The 25,702-nt window shown below is 34.1% G+C and overlaps 1 protein-coding gene across 3 annotated transcripts in view; it reads right to left on the reverse strand.

The window, feature by feature from the left end:
• Window positions 1–25,702, reverse strand: part of CSMD3 (CUB and Sushi multiple domains 3) — a 1,184,516-nt gene that overhangs the window by 815,920 nt on the left and 342,894 nt on the right. For all 3 annotated transcript variants that reach the window (XM_055314112.1, XM_055314111.1, XM_055314109.1), the window contains exon 5: window positions 18,002–18,209. In XM_055314112.1, coding sequence (XP_055170087.1) covers window positions 18,002–18,209 — 208 coding nt within the window. The remainder of the gene's footprint in view (window positions 1–18,001; window positions 18,210–25,702) is intronic.

Genomic DNA, 25,702 nt, shown 5'->3' on the forward strand with positions numbered 1-25,702 from the left:
TGGACTATAAGCTCCATGAGAGCAGAAGTAATGAATATTTTGTTAAATAGTATAAATCTATTCCCCAGCACAATGTCTGATATGTCTCTTGAATGAATGAAGACTACATTATCTTTTTAGCACATAATATGTATCAAAGATTCTGCTACACTAATTTTCCTAGGAAGTGATGCCTGTATAACATGTGTATGAAAAGTTCAAAAAGACTATGAGGCAGGGCATGAATATGAACATTAGGAAGCAAAACCTCAATCTACAGCTTATAACTTGTCCAGTTTACAGAGATGGAAATTCCAAAGGGCTAGAAGCCAACCAAACAGAGCAGCCAACCAGCATGGACTTGATCATTCTTATCTCTGTGGCAAGTATTACAATCTGGAAATAATCATATTTGGCGATTGCAACCTAGGAATGTTAACACTAAAAACTGCCTTTTCCTATCCTATCTGTGCTCATCAAGGAAGCTTCTAAGTAGAATATAACTTAGCCATAAACATCTACTAACAGGGAAATAATGTTATTATGGTAACACAATTTTATGACACATAAAATAATTATCATTCATTTATTCATACATTTACTAAGTATGGAACGTATAATATGCTCTGTGCATATCCCTAAGATTATTAAATTAAACAAACATGTTATCTGTCTTCATGAAGCTTATGATATAGAAGGAATATAAGCATTGCACAAGTAATTGAAACCTGGTGAGTGTTGAAAGATGTAGACTGTAATGTGAAATTGTACCTCAACGATTTTAGCTACTTTAAATACTCGTAATCAGGGAAGACATAACAGAAGTAGTTTTTAATCTGTAATTAAAAGAGGGAATAGGGGGATCCTGGGGTGGCTCAGCAGTTAAGTGCCTGCCTTCGGCCCAGGGTGTGATCCTAGAGTCCTGGGATCAAGTCCTGCATCAGGCTCCTTGCACGGAGCCTGCTTCTCCTTCTACCTACGTCTCTGCCTCTTTCTCTGTGTCTCTCATGAATAAATAATAAATTAAAACTTTTTTTTTGAGAGAGAATAGGTGTTAGAGGAAAATAGAGAAGGATGAGAACATTTCAGGAAGATGGAATGTATATGGAAAGGTCTTAAATATGTCATATTTTATGAAACTGAAGAGATGCCATTATGCTGAAGCATGAGAGGCAAGGGTGGGAGTCAAGATGGAAATGTGGTGAATGGCTAAATTAGTATTCTATCTTATGTGAGTTTTGGTTAATGTTACTCTGTTCCAAAGAGATAGATTCAGTTTTGCTACGATTGTAAAAATCCATTTTCTCATTCTAAAGAAGTTCTTGGTAGCTAACCAGTACTCAAATGATTTCTAATAATATCACATTCTGTCATGCTCCTTCAATCAATCCCTATCAAAATAAAGAATAATTTAAAAATGAAATTCATAAACTTTGGAAACTATAGTGGCTAGGGAATTAAATTTGTGGAAGAAAGAATTGTTTAAAAAGAAAAATTCCATTAAAAATAGACATTATGGGGATCCCTGGGTGGCACAGCAGTTTGGCACTTGCCTTTGGCCCAGGGCGTGATCCTGGAGACCTGGGATCGAGTCCCACGTCAGGCTCCCGGTGCATGGAGCCTGCTTCTCCCTCTGCCTATGTCTCTGCCTCTCTCTCTCTCTCTCTCTCTCTCTCTCTGTGACTATCATAAAAAAAATAGACATTATGACAAAGAAAAATTAAAACCAAAAAACATTATTGGAAGCATGTATGTTTGTGTGAGCATTTTTAATTCATTACACTAAGAATATATGTCATTGATATTTATAATTTATCTAAGGCTTCAGCAAGGCATGTTTACTATATATACTGGTTTTATTTATACTCATTAAGAATACTAGCATCTGAAAAAGGCCATGAAAAAATTAGTGATTTTTTTGAATATGATATAGTCTAGTCTTTCTTTAAGTGATATTCTAGTGTACTTCTTTGGAAGTATGACTTGAATTTCCAGTTGAATCAATATCCATTGAAGATTTTCATGAACTCTAATTTAATTGAAAATATTAAGCTTTTTTTGCAACAAACTTGCCACCACAACACAAATGTCATGAAAATCACCATGAAACCCAAATTAAAATGGGAAAGGAAAAGACTCATATCAACATCTTCATTATTGGGCATATAGATCTTCATTATTGAATGTAGATTAACACTACTGGTCATCTGACCTACAAATGTGGTGGAATAGACTAAAGAAGTATCAAAAAAAATTTGAGAAGGAGGCTGCTGCGATGAGAACAGACTTCAAGGATGCCTGGGTCTTGGATAAACTGAAAGCTGAATGTGAACATGGTATCACCACTGATATTTCCCTATGGAAATTCAAAACCAGCAAGTATTATGTGACCAACGTCGATGCCTCAGGAAGTAGTGATCTTATCAAAAATATGATTACAGGCACATCTCAGGCTGACTGTACTGTCCTTATTGCTACTGTGGTGTTGGCGAATTTGAAGCAGGTATTTCCGAGAATGGGCAGACCTGTGAGCATGCCCTTCTGGCTTACATACTAAGTGTGAAGCAACTAATGTTGGTGTTAAAAAAAAATGGATTCCACCAAGCCACCCTACAGCCAGAAGAAATAGGAAATCTTTAAGGAAGTCGGCACCTATATTAAGAAAATTGGCTACAACCTGAACACAGTAGCATTTGTGCCAATTTCTGGTTGGAATGGTAACAGCATGCTGGAGCCAAGTGCTAATATCCTTGGTTCAAGGGATGGATAGTTACCCTAAAGATGGCAGTGCCAATGGAACCACAATGCTTGAGGCTCTGGTTGCATTCTGCCACCAATTTGTCCACCTGACAAGCCACTGCATTCCCCCCCACCCCGGATATCTAGAATATTGGTGGTACTGGTACTGTCCTCATGGACCGAGACTGGTGTTCTTACCCCCAGCATGATGGTCACCTTTGCTCCAGTCAATGTTACAAGTGAAGTAAAGTCTGTTGAAATGTGCCATTGAGTTTTGAGTAAGGCTCTTCATGTGCATAATGTGGGCTTCAATGTCAAAGATGTTTGTTCTGGTAATGTGGCTGGTGACAGCAAAAATGACCCACCAATGGAAGCAGCTGGCTTCATGGCTCAGGTGATTATGCTAAAACATATGGGCCAAATCAGTACTGGATATGCACCTGTGCTGGATTATCATACAGTTCACACTGCTTGTAAGTTTGCTGAGCTAAAGAAGATTGATCATCATTATGGGAAAAAAAGCTGGAACATGGTCCTAAGTCTTGAAATCTAGCAATGCTTCTATTATTGATATGGTTCCTTGCAAGCCTCTTCTGGGCCATTTTGCTATTTGTAACATAAGACAGATGCTGTAGGTGTCATCAAAGCAATGGGCAAGAAAGCAGCTGGAGCTGGCAAGGTCATCAAGTCTGCCCAGAAAGCTCAGAAGACTAAGTGAACATTATCCCCAACACCTACCACACTAGTCTTAATAAGTGCTGGAAGAATCATCTCGGAACTGTTTTTGTCAATTGATCATTTAAGTTTAATAGTAAAAGACTGGTTAATGATAACAATGCATCATAAAACCTTCAAAACGAAAGGAGAATGTTTTGTGGACCATTTGTTTTTGTGTGTATGTCACAGTTTTAACTTATTAATTTGTTAAAATCAGGATTTTAATGGAAACAACTTGAATAAAATTCTGTCACAGAATTTTGAGACCTATTAAAATAAAATTTTAATGAGAAAAAATATTGCACATCACATAAAAGGATAAAAGCCATATGATCATTCCAATAGATGCAGAAAAAAAGCATTTGACAAAGTGAAATGTCCATTCATGATTAAAAAAAAAAACCTCAACAAAGTGGGTTCCCCGCTAAGGAACACATACCAACATAATAAAGCCCATATATTAAAAAACAAAAGAAGAAAAGAAAAACAGCAAACACAAGGAGCTTTTCTGCTAAGTTCAGGAAGACAGGGATGTCCACCGTCACCACTCCTATTCAACATAGTACTAAAAGTCCTAATCACAGCAATCAGATAACAAGAATAAATAAAAGACATCCAAATTGATAAGGAAGAATTAAAACTTTCACTATTTGCAGATGACATGTTCTTATACATTGAAAATACTAAAGACTCCACCAAAAACAATTAGAACTGACAAATCAATTCAGTAAAATCTCAGGGAAAAAAAGCAATGTACAGAAATCTGTTGCATTTCTATATAATAATAATGAAGCAGCACAAGGTGAAATTGAGATAAATAATCCCTTTGGCAATTGCACCAAAGTAAAAAAATATCTAGGAATAAATTCAACCAAAAAGTATGAGAACCGTACTCTGAAAACTATAAAACGCTGATGAAAGAAACTGAGATAACTTAAAGAAATGAAAAGACAGTCCATGCTCATGGATTGGAAAAACAAATATTGTTAAAATGTCTATACTACCCAAAGCAATCTACATATTTGATGCAATTCCCATCAACATATCAATAGCATTTGTCACAAAACTAGAACAAATGATCCTAAATTTTGTGTGGAGCCACAGAAGACCCCAAATAGCCAAAGCAATCTTAAAAAACAAAGACAAAATTGGATATGTCGCAATTCCATATTTCAAGGTACATTTCAAAGCTCTAGTAATCAAAACAGTATGGTATTGGCACAAAAACAGACACACAGATTAAAGGGACAGAATGAAACCCAGAAAAAAAACTCATAATTACATGGTCAATTAATCTTTGACAAAGTAGGAAAGAATATACAATGGGAAAAAGACAATATTTTCAACAAATGACATTGGGAAAACTGGACAGCTACATCCAAAAGGATGAAACTGGACCACTTTCTATCACTCTACATAAAAACTAACTGGAAATAAATTAAGGATTTAATTGTGAGACATAAAACCATAAAAGTCCTACAAGAGAGTACAGGCAGTAATTTCTCTGGTATCAGCCACAAAAACATCTTTCTAGATATGTCTCCTGAGGTAAAGGAAACAGAAGCAAAAATGAACTATTGGGGTTACATCAAAATAAAAAGCTTCTGCCCAGTAAAGGAAATAATAAAATTAAAAGACAACCTACTGAATGGGAGAAAATATTTGCAAATGAAATACCCAATAAAGGGTTATTATTCAAAATATATAAAGAATGTATATAACTCAACACCCAAAAAACAATCTAATTTTAAAATGGGCAAAAGACATGAACAGTATTTCTTCAAGGAAGACATCCAGATGGCCAACAGATACATGAAAAGATGCTCAACAGCACTCATCATCAGTGAAATGCAAATCAAAACCACAATGAGATATCATCTCACTCACACCTGTCAGAATGACTAAAAAAAAAAAAAAACACAAGAAGCAAATGTTGGCAAGGTTGTAGAGAAAATGACCCTGCATGCTGTTGGTGAGAATAAAAACTAAGGCAGCCACAATGGAAGACAGTATGGAGGTTCCTCAAAAAGTTAAAAATAGAACTACCTTATGATCCAGTAATCCAGTAATTTGGGTGTTTACCCCAAAAATTTTAAAAAATAAAAAACTCCACTAAATCAAAGGGATACACACATCCCTAAATTCATTGCAGCATTATGTACAATAGCAAAGATATAGAAGCAGCCCAACTCTCCATAGATAGATGACTAGATAAGAAAGATATTAATACACACACATAATGGATAAAGAAGATAAATAAAGATATATATGTATATATATATATGTATGTATAACTCAGCCATAAATAAGAATAAATCTTGCCATTTTCAACAACCTGGATGGAGCTAGAATGTATAATGCTATGCAAGATAAGACAGAGAAAGATAAATACCCATATGATTTCACTCAAACAAACAATGACAAAAGAGAGAGAGAGAGACCAAGAAACAGACTCAACTGTAGAGAACAAACTGATGATTTCAAGAGGGGAGGTAGGTTAGAGATCAGCAAAATTGGTGATGGGGATTAAAGAGTACATTTATCATGATAAGTAATGAGTAATATATAGAATTGTTGAATCACTATGTTGTACACCTGAAACTAACATAACGCCATATGGTGACTATACTGAAATCAAAATTTAGAAAACTTTTAAAAATAATTGAAAATGTTGCTTAAAAGAATAAAACAAAATAAATTATAAAAATAATTTCCAAATCACAGATTCTTTAGAATTTAACAGCTAATATAGTTGAGGTGGATTTCGTTTCTATCTCAAAAACATCCACGGTTTAAACCTACTATTTCCAGAGAAACTACACAGCACATTCCACATCATGAGGCAAGGATTTGAGGGGAGAAACACTTTTGTTCCTTTTTTGAAAATTTATCCTGGTTAGGACACAGACACATTTGTAACTTTCCTTGATAATACATATATTACACACATTGGGATCACACGTCAAGTGGAAGTAAACCTCTTTTTAACCACTGAGGCAAATCTTTCAAGGCTGATTTCAACAGATTTCAATTGTCCACAATTTCCCCACAAGACTGGTATTAATTATTAAATTTTGACCCAGGTGAGCAAATATCTTAATATTGAACTTTGAGTATGTATTTTCCTTGATAACTCTCTGAATCATAAGTCTCTGATGAAATTTCTTGTCCTATTGTCCTATCTACTTCCACTCTCACATCTCAATAAATAATTTTACTCTGTATGACCCTTTCTTCTTTCTCTGCTCTTATATTGTTTTATTTTTGGTCATTCATATTACTGGAGTAATTTAGTAATCTTTTTTTTCCTTCCTCCAGCCAACCTTTGCTATGCCAAAAGGGATTGTTATTTTTTTTTACCGATCTTTCAGCCTAAATAAAGCCAATTGTTTCTCTAGCAAAATTGTTCTTCTTTTTCATTTCTCCAAAATAATTTTGGACTGAAAACATAAATTGTATATTCTAGGTCATAAAGTTAATGACATATTCAATACTGACATGTTACCTTCTATAAAGCAAGTCAAATACACACTTACCTTGTTGAATACATGGATGGACAACTCCTGCATATATTTTGCTTCATGAGAGATAATGAATGAAAATTAATTTTAAAATATCCATTATTTTCAAGTAGAATATGTGCTAAATGTTATTAAAATCTTCTGGTGTTATGTGATATAATATGATCAAAATCTCCATGCCTTCCTTTATTAGACCCTCTGTAATCTGACTTTGATTTTCCCAATGGTCTTTCAACAGCTGTCTCTTGAATTGAAAAATCTATATCCTTTTGCAACATTCATTCTCTATATTGTTTCATGCTTAACCAAGGATACAAAACAAACAAAAAAAGAAAAAGAAAAGATCTGCCTTTCCTAAACAATAGGACTGTTGACTCTATTTAAAATATTGTGTTAAAGTAGGAAGTTACGTTGAACAGAAAATGAATATTCAGCAAAGATGATCAGAGTCACTGAAGCAGAGAGAGGTATTGCAGAGAAGTATGACTTATAACCCAAGTCTTCTACTGCTCAACCAAAAGAAGGGAGTTGAAAAACAAGTTTTAAGATTTAATTTTTATGCTTTATAAAGTTTCTTTGGAGATATTTCTACAGGTGATGGTTAATTATTTTGGACTCTGGCACCAAAGCACTTTTGAAATAAAGATTTGCCATTAAGAGTTTTTGAGGGACAAAAAGTCATTTGCTGTACAAGGAAAATTAGTCAAGTTAGACAAGGGATACTTTTATGAAAATTATGTTAGAGGATGAAGATAATTACATAACTTTCAAAAGTAGTAACTAACTCAAGAATTAGATTTTACCTTATTTAACTAGAATGAAATCATTCCTGTTAAAATGAAGAAATTTAGCCTATTTCAAAGTTTATTTTAAAAAACTCAGTCTAAGCTATTTGTGTTTTAGAAACACACATTTGTGTTTAGAAACATATATGCCCTACATATGATAACCTACATATCATTAAAACCTTATGTTCTATTTCACAGATTTTGATTTTCAATTAGTATTTGTTCTTTTTTATATAAGCTGTTAGGAATAAATGGCTTTTACTAAGAAATAAAACTTATGGATATTTTCTTTGAGTAAATACTTAGTGGTGGAATTATCAGATCATATGGAACTTTTTAATTTCTTGAGGAACTCCAGACTTTTTTCCACAGTAGCTGTACCAATTTACACTGCCACCAAGAGTGCACGAGGTTTCCTTTTTCTCCACATCCTCACCAAGACTCATTATTTCTTATCTTTTTAATTCTGGCCATTATGACAGGTTGTAAGGTGGTGTTTTATTGTGGTTTTGATATATAATGTATAGAAGTGTTGAAAGTCTATGTTGTACACCTGAAACCAATGAAACATTGTATGTCAACTCTACTTGAATGAATAAATGAATGAATGAATGAATGAGGCAAACTCCATTGGAAGTCACTTCTTTCCCTCTCCAGGCTGTGCTCTGTCAATACCTTTAACCCTCTTCTCTTCTGCCCTAACATTGCATGAGCCAGCAATGATGCTTCATATCTTTTTATACTTGCATCTAAGTTGCTAGATAGTGTTATAAAAATATTCAAATTCATCAATTGTTGACACTTCAAATTCATCTTGTAAAATTCTAACTGGATCCAAAACACCATCCAGCAATCCTTCTGTTTCCCTAGTTCAGGAGCCTGAGTGGCTCAGCAGTTGAGTATCTACCCTTGGCTCAGGGTGTGAAGTCCCCATTGGGGCTCCCTGCAGGGAGCCTGCTTCTCTCTCTGCCTGTGTTTCTGCCTTTCTCTCTCTGTGTGTGTCTCTCATGAATGAATAGATAAATCTTTAAAAAAAAAACAACCCTGGTTGTTTGGGGTTTTTTTGTTGTTGTTCTGTTTTATCACTTTCTACAGAAGATATTTTAAATGATCCCACTCTCCTAAATATCCTAAACTATCACCTCCTCTCACTTTCAGCAGATGACCTTTATCATCAGGGATAAAATAGAAACCACTAGAAAGGGCATATCTCCATTTCTTCCATACACATACAAAGGTAAACACTGATATATCTGTTGCTTCGCACTTTTCTCTTGTCAAAATGGAGTGATGTTGCCTCCTGGCTAAGACTAAGTTACAGGTTAATAAATTATGAAATGAATATGACAGGCACTAGAATTTTCAGTGATAACAAAAAAAAAAAAACAGATGATGACAGTAAGCAAGAATATTGAAGTTTGGAGTTTCAGAGTTGTAGTCACCCTGGGTAAATTCATAGGAGTTCTTTATTAGAGAGAGGAGGTAAGGAAAGCAAGGGATAATGAAAAGCATATACTAGGAGTTCCTCACAAATAACAGAGACAAGATTGTTCTTGATTTCCATGGATTAAATATGATTAATGAAATTAGTCTAAATTTCATATACTCAGGTTCTAGTTTAACTTTAGAAATCTGTAGTTTTACAGTCTTTATGAAAAAAAAACACACAAAATAAAAACTGGAATCAGACATCTTTTCCCTTTGAAGTTAAAACACATCTTTAATTAGTGAATTTAATAATTAAAATATTTTATTTTGTTGAATATCTTAAATTTAAAAGCAGAATAGGCACTCGTTTACTTCTGTGGATGCAGGAATACTTTGAAAATGCAAGTTATTTAATAAAGATGTAACTATGAATGTAAGGTCTGATTTTTAAAGCTATAAAAACAGCACTAAATGATTTTCCATCTCTACATCAATAATTAGAAGGATAACCTCAAATTAGTCATAAATAACTGTGTAAATGAAAGCTATATATTTTATTTTATGTATATAGTTGCTTATATGTCTAAGATGTGGGGTACATTTAACAAATGAGGGTTTTGGACCTTAAACAATCAAAGATGAAATACTTTGCATTTAAATGGAACTGGTCTTTTAAAAACCTTTGAAAATGTTTCTCTTAGTAATCATCTTATATTTGTGTTAATTCTTGTTTCATATATTATAATTTTGTTGTAGCACCTATGATAATTCTTTTTTTATGGATAATCAAGATTTACATACATCCCCTCTTCCTGCTACATTGCCAAATGGGTCCTCCTTAAGGCAAAAAATATATATATTTAAAGGTACTAAAATGGTAGATTATACACACTAAGCATTCTCAGATATCTAGTATAATTTCTAAATCTTTAGAGTAAAATTATGTTTAAGCATAAAACAGATCTAAAATAACAACTTCAGGATATATTTAAAAACAGTAATATATACTATAATATTTATATGTCAAAATCTCAGGTTTTTAAAATATTTTACTGATATACTTTTTGTGTGTATATATATTTAGATATATAAGATATATATAATATATATAATATATAATATTTAGCTATATATTTAAATATATATAACATATATTTAAAGCTCTGGTTGTATGCATACTAAGAGGTATTTTATTAAAAAGTACACTGGAGCAAGTATTTGAGGAGCTCAATTGTCACTTTGAATATTCAGAATACACATTGAGCTCCAGTATTCATCTCCCTCTAAGAGGAAAACAGGGCAGCTGAATCCTTAAAATCCCTCTGGCTCCAGTATCTTATCCTTTTATGAATGTCCTATTTAATTTTCCTAAAAAGAAGCGAATTTGACAGAACAATAGATAAGGAAAATGTGGTATTATACATACAAACATGGACAACATGTATGAACCTTGAGGACATTCTGCTAAATGAAATAAAACAGTGACAGAAGGACAAGTTCTGCATAATTCCACTTATATGAACAATCTAAAACCGTTAAATTCATAGAAGCAGATTATAGAATGATATTTTCCAGGGGATGGGGGAGGGAGAATGGAGGAGTTGCTATTCAACAATTTTAAAGTTTCAGTTATGCAGGATGGGAAAGTTCTAAGATATGTTATATAACACAGTGCCTATAGTTAACAATGCTATATCATAAACTTAAAAGTTTGTTGAGAGGACCTATCTCATGTTAAATGTTCTTACTACAATAAAAAAGAGAGTCCAAAATTATAGAATCATAATAGATATTAATCAATTTACTTAAACCCCTGTGGATAACTAGTAATATGCAGAACCAGAGCTTCACTGCATGTTTTAGGCTAATAATTGTCAGAAGGGAGTAAATAGGAGCACCTGATAGGATTAGTATCTGCGATATTTATTTTTACATAAGAAAGCTTAACTGTCAGTTTCCTTTGGTTAATTCATCCTGTTTAGTTAGATAATTTATTTATCCACTAGCACAATCTTTGTGCTATTCATTACATATGTGTATACCAAATACATATGTGTATATATTATATAATTAGCTTTATTAGTTTGATATACCATGTTAATTTGTCCAAATTTTTGAGTGGTTAGAAATATTTTGGCTCTGTGAGATGCTCACAGGAAGGTTATATGACACAGTTATAATATTGGTTAAACTAAACATATTGCTTTATTTTTATTTTTTTTTAATAAATTAATTTTTATTGGTGTTCAATTTACCAACTTACAGAATAACACCCAGTACTCATCCCGTCAAGTGTCCCCCTCCGTGCCCGTCACCCATTCACCCCCACCCCCCGCCCTCCTCCCCTTCCACCACCCTAGTTCATTTCAACATATTGCTTTAATTTCTATAGCAATTCATTGGAGTCGTCCTTTATAGATTTCCTGATTCTATGCCTACAGAATGTAAATCACCAGGTTTGTGTGGGAGCTGGGAAATCTGCACTTTAACAAACACCATAGTCGGGATGAGCACTGGGTGTTATTCTGTATGTTGGTAAATTGAACACCAATAAAAAATGAGTTTATTATAAAAAAATAAAATAAAATAAAAGTGAAGTGGAACTCCCAATAAAAAAAAAAACCACCATAGGCAACTCTGATATACATATTACAAAAACACCATTGAGAAGTACCACTAAATGTGGAATATTAGCATACATATAAAAATATACACATATAATATACATCATATAAATTTCCCCTGAATTTAACCAATATTTCATTTTTATGAGTTCTAAATCTTATTCCTATCTAAAACTATCTGATAATTAAGGTATAATTAAGAAACATTAATATTAAATTAAATTTTGTTGTATATAATATTAAGTGATATATAATATATTATAGTATATTAAGTTATAATTTATGTCATAATTAAGTTACACATTTCCAATTTCTTGGGGAGATAGAGATATGTTCTGTTGCAATCCTGCTTAACCTTCAACCCTACACCTTACGAGAAAAACTCATTTCTCCTCTGGTTCCAGCTTACAATTAACTTGTTTTCCTGACTTTTCCATCATTATGTCTTTTCTGTCATCTAATCTGAAAAATTACAATTATTATAGAATCCTTTATTACATAAGAGATATTTAGTCACTCATTCCTCTTGGTTCCAATCTTTGATAATGATCCTTTGCTCTTTTATTTCAATATGTGGAGTTTCCAAATTGATTTAATTTCTCTCTCATAAAACCTCTGTCATGGATTAATCCCCAACCTGATCTATTCATTTTCACTTTCATTTTCATTTTCTTGATCTGCTTCTCTAGTGACTGTGATCTTTCCCTCTTTCCTTCCCTTCACAATCAGATGTTTCAAAGGGAGGATTAATTTCATAACCTCCACTTCTCTTTCCTCCATCAATTCTCTCCACTCTCTCCATCACCAGTTTTTTTTTTTTTTTTTGGCACTCTAAGGGTCATTCCCATTATCATAAACATATCATTTTACTTCTTTCAAGTAAGAACAAACCAAAAATAAAAAAATAAAAATACTCTTTCAACTCTATTTCCTCCTTTAGTCCTATTTCTTTGCTCACCTTTGTTTGTAAAAGCCCACAAAAGGCTTATTTTTACTAATCTAATGAAATTTCTATTCTCTAATACTTTCTTAAAACCACTTCAATAAAATAGTCAACCACAAAACTCCTTTCATTATGTAATCAATGACCTCCATATTATGAAATCCAATGATCAATTTTGGAGCTCATCTTATTAGCTGATTATCAAATTTGACACAACTGATCAGTCTTATGTTTCCGTTCTTGGGCTTCCAGAGAACCAAACTCTCCTGGTACTCCTCCTATCTCATCAGCTCTCCTTTTCAAATGCTTTTGCTTGTTATTCCCAGTTTTCCTGAGTTTTGTCACATTCCAGAACGCAGTTTTTAGCCTTTTCTTTTCTTCGTTTTCTTTTTTCTTTTTCCTTTCTTCTTTTAACAATCACTTCTGATTCTAAACTTCTAAATTTAGGTCTCTATCCCACACCTTCAATTCTGAACTAAGACTTGTATATCCAGGGCACCTGGGTGGCTCAGTGGTTGAGCATCTGCCTTTGGCTCAGGCCATGATCCCAGGTTCTTGGGATCCCGACTTACATCAGACTGCCCGCTGGGAACCTGTCTCTCCTTCTGTCTGTGTCTCTGCCTCTCTCTGTGTGTCTCTTATGAATAAATAAATAAAATCTTTTTTAAAAAAGGACTTTGGATACCCAACTGACTTCTTGAAATCTTCTTAAGTATGCTTATTGGCCATCTCAAACAACATGTCCAGAATTCAGTTCCATATCATCTCTCCAAAAAAGTTTTATCAAAAGCCTTCCCAGTATCAGTGGATATTGCATCCTGTCAGGCCTTCAGAAACCTTAGAGATATCCTTGCTTCTTAGAGTTCTTGTTGCTTCTTCTTTTTTCTTGAACTATACATCTCATCAGTTAGGAAATTGCACTAACTTGTCTTGAAAATGTAACAATTTTCATCACCTCCACTGACATTTCATAATCCTAACAATTATAGTATCTTACCTAGCTTACTGCAAATACTGTATATTTTTCTATCTTTCCTTCCTATAGTTTGTTCCCTACATAGCACCCAGAATGATCCTTTAAAAAATAAGTCTAGTCTTTAGGGTACTCAAAATCCTTTAATGACTCCCCATTTCACTTAGACTAAAAGCCAAATGTGGGTCTTGTTCTGGGTTCCATTAATTATTTTTCTTCTCTACCACTTTCACTCATGTAATTCTTTTGTAGCCACAATGACCTACTAGCTATTACTTTAGCACAATGAGCTCCACTCTGGATTATGTATTTTGCTCTAAACATATTTCTGTCTGGGATGTTTATTGCTGAAATTTCTGCTTGGCTAACCCCCTTACTTCCTTTAAGACTGCTCAAATCTCAACTTCTCAATTAGGTAACCTCCAACACCCCACAACTGATTTCCTGATCTCTCTTACCCTACCTCACCTTTTTTTTCTTATCACTCTCTAGACAGAGTGTGTCATCAACTTCCTTATATTGTTTATTGCTTATTGTCAATTCCTCCTGATAGAGCATAAATTCTGCAAGAGCAAGCCCCTCCACTGCTTTGGTTGCTGATGCCCTTAGAACAATGCGTGCTATGCAGTGGATACCCAGTAAATAATTTCTGAATGAACACTGAATGAGTGATAGTCTAGTAAGAACCTAAAGAGATTAAGTTTGGAAATAATTTTAAAGAGTATCTAAACACTCTCCAACCAAGACTTTGTTAATAAAGCAATATCTAATTAACTCCCACCTCATTGCTCCTGTTGTAGCACCTAAGCATGTGATGCCAAATAATACTGGAGTTGAGAGAGGCTCTGGATGTTGTAGATGAGGATCCTGAGCTCTAAGCAGGTGACATAACTTACCCAGTTTCATCTACCAACAAACAGTCAAAGCTGAAACTTGAATTTAAGTTTCTCTGTGCTTTGTCATTTTTCATTTCACTGCAATGGAATCAGATGACATTGACAAGGTCTCATAAACTTTTATCATCCAGTAATATATGACTGGATTCACTACATTCTGGTGGATTATGCAGTGGTGCTGCTGACTGGTGTTCAACAAACCACAACTACTGATTTAACATATATAGCTTGCAAGAAACGCATTTGCTGATAGTACTCTCTGTGCAGCACAATTATTGGGCTGGCTTGGTCTATGTTGTCAAAGTCAAACACAGGCTACATAAAGCTTGTCTCACTGCCTGAACTTCAGGAACAAAATTTAATACATAGCAGCCAATGGCAAGTCCCCAGTCCTTCAATGAGGGATCTGAAGTCAAAGGAACCATTTGTAATCTTAATGAAAAGAATGTGAATGTCTCCTTTATTCATATTTATCTTTTGAATTATATTATGAGTTGAAAATATTATATGAGCAATGCAAAGGAAGAACCAATGTAATACCACCTGAAATATAATTTTTCACTTTGGTGACCATATCTTAGACATGAGAATATTAAAGGAATTAGAGGGCCAGAATCACACTTAAATTTTTATGTTAATTATTCACAGATCACTTTATACATCAATTCTATAACTAATGCAATTTAAAGGAACACTGCTTTCTTATACTGAAGTGGCCATATGCAATATTATTAATTTACTGACACTATGTATCTTTTTTTTAGAAATTTTTTTAAGATTTTATTTATTTATTCATGAAAGACACACAGAGAGAGAGAGGCAGAGACACAGGCAGAGAGAGAAGCAGGCTCCATGCAGGGAGCCTGACGTGGGACTCGATCCCGGGGCCTTCAGGATCAGGCCCTAGGCTGAAGGTAGCACTAAACCACTGAGCCACCTGGGCTGCCCAACACTATGTATCTTTAAACTGGCATTTATAGAAATCTAATATAGCTTGGGCATTTGTATCACTTTCTTGAAAAGTGCTAAATGAACTTGTTGATGTTATATTACACATATAATCAGGATTCTGACAAGTCTGCCTAAACATTTACTGTAACACTAATTTTAAAAAACAGTAGGGCAACAAATTTCTGTTTTCTCCCTGAAGAAGAGGGAAATAAGTAAATTTAATTAGAAAAAGCAGAGAAGAGCAGTGTGTGGATCTGATGCTATCACTGGACAAGCTACAGTGTTCTAGAAACTCAGAAACATACAAATAGATATTCATATAGAAATATGCAAATCCCTACTAAGAATGCACAATCTGAAAAGGGAGTGACCACCTGAACATAAATGGGAATATTATGATCCCCAGAGTAAATGTGTTAGTTTCTAAACCAAACGTTTTGGTTTCTAGAGCTCAGTGGTAACAAAGAAATAGGCACTATAAAGCATTGTTTTCTAATTTCCTTCTTTATATCTAGTAATCAAATATATCTGGAGTTTAAAACCTTAGATTTTTAGTGGAATCACTTGCATACCAAAAGACAGTATAATTATTGGAAAATTCCTGGCATTATCATCCACCTCGATATGACTCCCATATGTATCACTTTAGAAGTAGCAATTTCTAAAACAAGAGTTTATGAATTCTCTAACATTTTAAATGAGAATTCTGCTGAGTTTCATTGCATTCAGGCATGAAATTATCATGGAAAGAGTTAAAGTTATATAACTCTGAGTATTGACAGCCTAAGGGTAGAGGAGAAATCAAGCAAACAAAAAAGGTGGGTATAGTACTGTGTAACTTTGTCTTATTTTCAAAGGAATATATTATGATGACAGGTCCATGTAGTACTTTTGCTAAAGCCAAGACAACTATAAATACAGCCTTAAAAAAATTTACTCTGTGTCCTCTCAGGAGCAGCCCATGATATTGTTTCCTCTTTCTTCACATTTCCTTTCTCTGGTCTATGTGATACCTTATTCCTCCTGCCTCTCTAAATGCACTTCCTCAGCATGCTTTGCTGTATAATTCTTCTAAGCCTGGGATTTATATGCTGTTGGTGCTCAGACTCAGTCCTACTTCCCTCATTTCTTCTCATTACAATCTGTCTCTAGCTAGCCAATACTATTTATGCCTATTAGTTCAATTCCCTTAGATATCAACCACAAATCAGTTATACTTCGATGCAAAACTCTTGAATCATGCAGGCATAGTTTTCTATTAGCCAGCTTTAATGGTAGCTTTCAAAGTGACTCCAAGATAACCATATATACAAAACAATTCTTAATATTCATAGCTTCACACTTCACCTTCCTTCAACAATTTCCAAATCAGTGTGTATCTCTACTAGCTTTGCCCACTTGTGCAAGTCAGAAAATGATGTTTTACTTAAACATCACCTTCTTTACCACTCCTCAATCCATAGAGTACTTTTCATTATTCTTCCCTCAATATCCCTTAATTTATTCCACTTCTTTATCTCCATCAATACCATTCTAATCTAGGCTTCCATGATTTTTTTCTTGGATGATAGCAACCACCTCTTATGTGATCTTCCTATAGCTAATTAAGCCCCACTACAAATCTTTTTTTTTTTTTGCACTTAGTAAGAATAATCATTTGAAAATTCAAAACTCTTTATGTAATTGTTTTTGATAAAATACTTTAGTAAAGTCCCTCAGTCCTTATCAAATCCTTTTCATGGCTCGAAAAACCCTTCCTAGTCTAGTGTTTACCAATTATATTATAACAATCTCATCGTTCTTTACTCAATTACTGATTCATAATCTATTTTACACTTTAATCCTATCAGACTTTTAAAATAATATAATGAAACATTTTCTTCTAAAAATATTACACCCTAAGAGCATGTTCTGAAAACTCTGCAGTTACCATGAGTCCATTAAAACAACAACAACAACAACAAACAAACAAAAGATCATACTAACCAAGATTATACTGTTTAATTTTTGCCTTCAGATAACAGATTAAGTAAAAGGTCTAGCTATGAAAACAAAGGGAATTTTTTTCCAGGCTATTCAATTAATTTGAAATGAACCACAAACTATGGACTAGCATGCTAAGAACATAACTATAGATTACATTAGGAACAACTTTTTTTTCTTTATACAAGTTGTTCTTAAGTCACATTACTTTTTAATGATAGATAATGAAATACTGATGGAAAGTTCAATTTTTCAGAATTCCAAACAATTCAATATATTAGTTCCCTTATCTTCAAAAACATCTCTCAGCTTTGATAGCTGCCCCTACAATTTTCCTGTAACTATAAGTTCTTTTAAATAACTAAACTTTTAAAGGCTCCTATACAGCTGTCCTTTGACCTTCAGTCAGCATCAGGCAATGACATCAGTGCTAGGTTAGAATTGAAACTGTTTACTTACCATATTGTAGGTGGTTCAGAACCTTCTATTTCTAAGTAATCATACTTTTCTTCCATTTGGAAGTCAGTAAATATGAGTGAGATTGTGTCCCCAGGCTCTGCTACAATGGTCCAAGTGCAATCAGCATTGTTATGGTACTCATTAGGAAAACTAGGGCTTGAAATGATGCCACTGGATCCTCTCATTGTTCCTCCACATGCATCTTCAGCTGTTAAAACAGGGACAAGATGGTCAGTCATAAGTAATTAAGAAAAATGCAATTAAGGCAACTCTGTTAACATTTTTGGATAAAAACAGCAGCCCAAATGTTGTGACACCAAGTGCATATTATACTAATAAAGATTAAATAAAATGAGACATCTGTGAAAACATTTTAAACACATATATAGAAATGTAAATTATATTTTGACAATTTTATAACCATTAGTTGAAATAGAAATGAAAGTAAGTAAGAATCTACAATCCTATTAGATCTCAGGATAATAAGACGAAGATTTTCTTTTCATTGATTAGGTAATAAGGTAAATAAAACAAAAGCAACATTATTCTTAAGGCCTATTATGGGAAATATTTAATTACCTTGTACACATTCATGGTAGGGCTTGAGATTAATTTATTTATTTATTTTAAATATTTTATTTGTTTATTCATGAGAGATAGAGGCAGAGGTACAGGCAGAGGGAGAAGCAAGCTCCTGATGCAGGACTCCATCCTAGGACCTCGGGATCACAACCTGAGCCAAAGATAGACCCTTAGCCACTGAGCTACCCAGGTGTCTCATTTTTATTTTTTTAATGTAGGTATGTACAAAATAAACAATGTAAGAGAAAACATAATATTTTTCAGTGGCATTTTTCAAAAGCTATTGAAAGTGTTTGTGAAATTAAACTTTAAATAAAAATACACTGGGACACCTGGATGACACAGGCTGGGTGTCCAACTCTTGATTTCAGCTTAGGTTATGATCTTAGGGTCATGGGATGAGCTCTGGGGTGAGCTCTACACTGGGCATGGAATCTGCTTGAGATTCTCTCTTCCTCTCCCTCTGCACTTCCTCCCACTTGCATGCACATGTGCTCTCACTCTTTCAAATAAATGAAATCCTTAAAAAAGTGCATCACTTACCTAGGAAACTTTAGAGAGAAATAATATAATTAATCAATGTATCTTTGATAATGTATTGCCTGTAACTCTACCAAATAATGTAAATATACTTTGCTAGGTATTTATATATGTATGTATAATATTATAAATAAAATTTTACTAACTTTATTAAGTTAGTTCCCAATCCTCAAACAGGGATCATAGGTTCTCCACAAGTCTACTTTTGGCTAACAGTGTACACTAACAGAGGGGATACATGACCATCTATGTTTAGTGTGAAATTTATAAGATAAAGTTTTTTGTTTAATAAAGAAATTGAAGCTATAAAATTTTTCTTATAATAACACTGCTTAGGATAGTCAAGTAAATTGGTTACTAGTTTACTTGTGCAATAGATTGTCTCAAGATTTAGGCTGTTATCTTGAGCTATCTGAAGACTCCATCAATCAAAGTCAAATGTTAGAGGAAAACATCTGGCTCTAATATCACCAAATATTATTTTATGTAATGACTTATATACCATAACTTTAATAGAGATGGACAACATCCTGCTTAACTCCATAATGGACCATGAATAGCAAAGTGCTTTAGTACTAGGTACAACATTATTACTATACTATATACATTAAATAACATTAGCTTCTTCCCTTCACTCTTTATCCATTTAACTCTGTAACTCATAAATTTAAAGCACAAGTACATTACTCTTAAAATATATTTAACTTTTATCACCCACTACTGTAAAAATGATATTTATTTTCACTGCATGACCTTCCTCTATTTTTAAGTTTTTCAGGTAATTAGAAGAACTGTGATCCTGTCTAGACTATGAGGAAATATTACTACAATTTTCTTGGCAGAATACACAGTGCCTTCCTTCAGTACCTTAACTTTAACTGTGGTAAACATGTCCTGCTGTCCCCTATACCTGACCTCAAGTTACCTCTACTCTTTGTCTTCCCACTACCAACACCAGGATTGAGTAGTACTTTGGAAAAAAAATGTTACACTGTCATATATTTGTAGTATAACTAGTACACAACCTATTTAAACCACAGTTCTGTGAGCTACCATAGTTCTGTTAGCTACTTATTTCTGTGTCTCCAATCTCAGGTAAACATATATATCAGTTGACATTAAAATTAAAGAAATAAAATCCCTTTTTATTAAAAAATCTCAAGTCATTGATTAATATACCCAGTCTTGGGTACTCCCAAAATAATTGACTTCATTGGGTTGTTTCTTTGCTCTCCCTAGTTTGGGAAGGAACTGCAGAGATAAGCGGGCTCTTCTTCCCTGTTTTCCTCCTACTATTTTTGTCCATCACCCCTACTCATTGAGCATCCTGTGATTCCTCCTGGAACTGGAAGTAGAAAGGATCAGGGAACATGAATCCTTTTACTTGTCTGACACCAATTTGGTACCATTTCCAAAGTTTTTGGCAGATGATTAAAGAAAGATTTTTTTTTCTCATGAACTTTTTCATGTGATCCTCAAAGGTATCCCACGCAGTTCCCTTTTTGTGGGGGAATGTGTCTGTCTGTTTGGCTGCCTACATTTCTCCCTTACAATATGGATATAGAATAACATACTTCCTCCTTCCAACTATGTCTCCTTATCCTTCCAGGTGGGCCTCTCGGACAGGATCTAAGAGAGTTCAAGACCACAACTCCCTCACAAAAGTCCTGCATTTAGTCAAATGAAAACATACCTCATTTATTCTATCTCCTGTGGAAAAGCAGTTTGTTCCTTTTGGCTTTACCATCAATATTTAAGTATTTCAACCGTGGTTTGTAATAATACACTACATCCCCAAAGCATACAAATCAATTTCTCTGCATGGCTTCTTTGAAGTTCCTCAATGTGGGCTCACAGAAGAAAGAAATAAACCCAAACTCCTGATACATGAGATAGGTCACAACTCATAGAATACCTCTCTCCAGGGAAATTTTTATTTTACAGCAAAATAACTTCAACCCAAAAGTATGAGTGACTTCTACTTGAAAACAAGATGGGAACACAGATTTTCCAGCATTGAAAGCAACGTTCTTGCCAATTCTTATATCAAGTTCTTTGTTCAACACTCCTGCTTACCTCTTTATTATTACAGACACTATCTATCATAGAATCAGCATCTGACAAAATTGTGAAAAAGGCTGTTTGCTTTTAGTACATGTTAGAGGTACGCCTGAGTGGCTCAGCGGTTGAGCATTTGCCTTTGGCTCAGGGTGTGATTACAAAGTCCCGGGATCAAGTCCCACATCAGGCTCCCTGTGAGGAGCTTGCTTCTCCCTCTGCCTATGACTCTATTTCTCTCTCTGTGTATCTCTCATGAATAAATAAATAAAATCTTTAAAAAATAAGTCGTGTTAGATATGTAACAGTTTGGTTAGGTGACCTGACCTGAATGCTGTCTATAACCTTTATAATGTGATTTGGCCTAGATTTAATACAATACTTATAAAAGCCAATACATTTTCTATAATCATAGACTGTTATAGTAGAATGTATTACTTAAACTAAATTTTTTTATTTTATAATGCAGTTGGAACAATTAAAGAAGGCAACATTACAATAAGCCATGAAACCCTAAAATCCAGCGCTGTGCTTTCTCTGCTAAACATTGCCTGGTCACTGGTTAAAATGAGTTGGTCTTTGAGTTCATTCAGCATTACTCTGTCTTGGCCACAAGGTTTGCCTGCTGGATTAGTGTTGTCTGCAAGATCTTCTGTTCAACAATTCACAGAAAGGACAGGAGTCACAAAGTTTGTTCAAGAGAATAATTTCTTAACAGACTCCAGACACATATGGGATCATATTGGCTATTTGTACAAATTTTCTGTGAATTTTAAAATTAATTCATTTGGTCATCTGCTGAAAACATATTCATTGAGATTTATAAGGTACTGAAGGGAATTGTGTTAGTCTCTCAGGCTACAGTCATGATCAAAAGTTAGGGTAATCCCTGCCTTCATTGAGCATTCTGTCCAGTAAAGTGTGAGGCTCTAAACAAATGATAAAAGAAACACTAAGTTACATTTCTATCAGGTATTGTAAATAAGGAGCAGTTAGTACTGATGTCATATATGTGGGCTTGAACTAGTTAGGGAATTTAAGAACACAGATTCTCCAAGGAAGTGATTAGAATCTGAAAGTTTAGATTAGAAACCTGAAAGGTGAATAGTAATCATTAACTAAATGAGAAACAGAAGAAAATATGTTCTGAGAGGTATACTGACACTTTCACTGGAGGAAATGGGCATTCTCCAAACAGAAAGAAAGTCTGTGTGCTGTTGCCAAGACAGTGAAGGGTTATGTGGTACTAAATACATTTGGAAGGGCAACTAGGGACTAGACCTTGCAGAACATTTTTGATAAGCTTATGGAATTTCTTTAGAGCAATGGAAAGTTATTGACGGGTTTTCAGCAAAGACAACATGATTGGATTTGGGTTCTGAAAATATCATTCTAGAAGCTCTTTGGAGTTGACAGAGGAATAAGAAAATAGAGGATTAGATTAGGGGGCTGAATCAAGAGTTCAGGCAAATTTTTACATGCTCTATTGCCTCTTCAAGGTATCAATCTTTTGTTTTCTGGTGTTTTAGTGTATTTTTATCTCAGTATCTTCAAAAGATTAATTTGATCTTTGTAAGCACTTTTGAATAAATAGCATCATGACAAAATAATTTAGAATACTCCTCTTGGGCCTGTTTTTAAGAATATTTTTTCACCTACATAGTAAAGCAATGTGATTAAATATCTCAGGTTTCTCTTGTAGGTAACTAGAAGTTGTCTTGGCTTCAAAATGTAGTTACTTATCATATAAAGAATATAGTGGATGACAAGAAGTTTGATGGTTTCTATACTCTTGTTCTAAGTTCATATGTTGTAAGATTGTACACTACTTTTAAAAATATATGTATATGTACGCACATAAAAATAAACTGGGAGATAGAAACTTTCATGTTAAGAAGATGGCAGAGTCAATCAATAAAACAAGAAGAAAACAACCAACTCAGCCAATAGAATCAATGAGGGTAATGTGGTCTTTTAAAAATAAGCATTTTATTTAATACTCTTTTTGACTTGAGATTTATTCCAATAGTCTTGGGAAAATACTATCAACTTTCTCTTAAATTCCTAATGTACTAAATCTATTGATAAAAACTATGGCTATTAAATTAAAAATTCTATTAAACCTAATTTTCTTTGTTTATAATACGATAAGACTTTTATGATATAACTTTGACTTCTTTAACTGAATTTATGTAAACTTGGTAAACAATTTCTTTAATCTCTTACCTATGGAGCAGGGAGAAAAGTCACAAATAAGATAAAAATTAGTTTTATTTAAGAGCAAATGTTAGTAATAAAGTTCAATATTTTTCCACAAATAAATTTTTCCTAGAATTAAATTTTATTTACTTTTAATTTCTGTGACATTCATTCAGATACTGAAAATACCAGACTTTGTTTTGGTTAGAGTATGAGACCATACATTTCATTTAAGATCTTGTAAATTGGAACTGCCCCAAAACATGACAGTTAGAGAGAGAGAGAGAGAGAGAGAGAGAGAGAGAGAGAGACAGCATCAAAAAAAAAAAAACACTTAAAACAGTTTTCTGTTTTCTGTAGCCCATCTTTGCAGATATTGATTTCATACTGTGTTCTGCCCTACTATTAGTTTCTTCTGAAATAGCTTAGGGATGGGGCACAGGGGTGACAGGAAATAGACTTGTTTATCAAAAAAGATAAATGAACTGTAAATTGTAGAAAATGAGTACACTTGGTGAATTCCAGATGCTAAGCACTCAATCCAATATCAGACTATATCACGGGAAATTTTTTTTGGCAACTCTCCCTTGCTTAATCTCAACCTTCCATTAGCAGTCAAGTAAAACTGACATCTACATGGGGATTCTTGTTCCTTTGTAGATAGGCATCAGTGTTGTACCTCTTAATTAGATAAACTATTTAGATATTACATTCATTAATCATTATATTTATATTACAATATAATTATATTATATATGCAAAGCAGCCGGTCTGTTTCTGTAGCTATCTTTGTTTACATTTTGTAGTTCAACCTTATGCATCTTCATGTTTAAGGAGAAACACTCTTTTTCATAGAGAAGAAAACTGAGCAACAGGGTATTTAAATCGTGCATCTTCTGGATTGGTAGCTTTATTTTATGTTTTTCAAGGCATAACACATAATGCTGTTCCAAGTTTTAAGGAAAAGAGATGTCAATTTTTGATGATTATGGAAAAAATCAAAGGTCCTTATTTTCATTTCTCAGTCCAGTCCTTTTAGCTCCTTTCATACCAAAACAGATAAAATTAATTTACATGAGAATCAGATTTATAACAACCTGAAGAAAAACATTCATATTCATCCAGGTGAGCACTTTATAGAAAGGGCAAGAAAGCTAAGCATAATGACACTCAGTATTGAGGGTGTATTCCTAAATACTCAAAATGCTGTGGAGCAAGTATCTTACCTTAATTTATATTTACCCTTCTAAGATACACGTTTAGAAAATGAGAAGGTAAATTGACATCCTGAGGAAAGCAATTAACCAATAAGTGGATTTTTTTTAAAAAATATTTTTTAGGGATCCCTGGGTGGCGCAGAGGTTTGGCGCCTGCCTTTGGCCCAGGGCGCGATTCTGGAGACCCGGGATCGAATCCCACGTTGGGCTCCCGGTGCATGGAGCCTGCTTCTCCCTCTGCCTATGTTTCTGCCTCTTTCTCTCTCTCTGTGTGACTATCATAAAATAAATAAAAATTTAAAAAAAATATTTTTTAAATATTCCGCTTAAAATCTCCAAATTAAAAAAAAAAACATTCATTCAATGATAATTTAATTATTGAAATATTTGGAGGAAATATTTTTCAATCAAGAGGGATCCATGACACAGCAACAAGGAGCAAATTTACATTTTTTTCTTAAGAAAAAATTAAAACCTGAGAAAAATAAAACTTTTTTAACACTTCACCAGGGCCATACAGAATTGTGATTCTGAAAAAGGAGAGGACAAAAGGAAGGACAACTCTATAATTGCCTGGCTTTTCATCTAGAAGCACATTCAGGACCAGAGATGGGGATTTTAATTAGAACGTGATGTTCTCACTAAGTTAAGTAGATAGTGTTCAGGGAGCATGATATGCTCATAGTTGTAAGACAGGATTCCAGAGGGGGAGCTCTGCAGAAAGAGAAGTCACACAATCTGCAAAGCTGTCCCTGAATCTGTGCTAAATATGAGCAAATACACATAAAGGGTGAAATTCCATATAGACAGTCAAAGAGAAACCAAGGGAGGAGGAGGGGCAAGATGGCAGAAGAGCAGGGTCCCCAAATCGCCTGTCCCCACCAAATTACCTAGATAACCTTCAAACCATCCTGAAAATCTACGAATTCGGCCTGAGATGTAAAGAGAGACCAGCTGGAACGCTACAGTGAGAAGAGTCCGCGCTTCTATCAAGGTAGGAAGACGGGGAAAAAGAAATAAAGGAACAAAAGGCCTCCGAGGGGGAGGGGCCCCGCGAGGAGCCGGGCTGAGGCCGGGGCGAGTGTCCCCAGGACAGGAGAGCCCC

Source organism: Nyctereutes procyonoides, unplaced genomic scaffold (assembly GCF_905146905.1).
Source record: "Nyctereutes procyonoides isolate TBG_1078 unplaced genomic scaffold, NYPRO_anot_genome, whole genome shotgun sequence".
In the NCBI taxonomy this organism is placed as follows: Eukaryota; Metazoa; Chordata; class Mammalia; order Carnivora; family Canidae; genus Nyctereutes; species Nyctereutes procyonoides.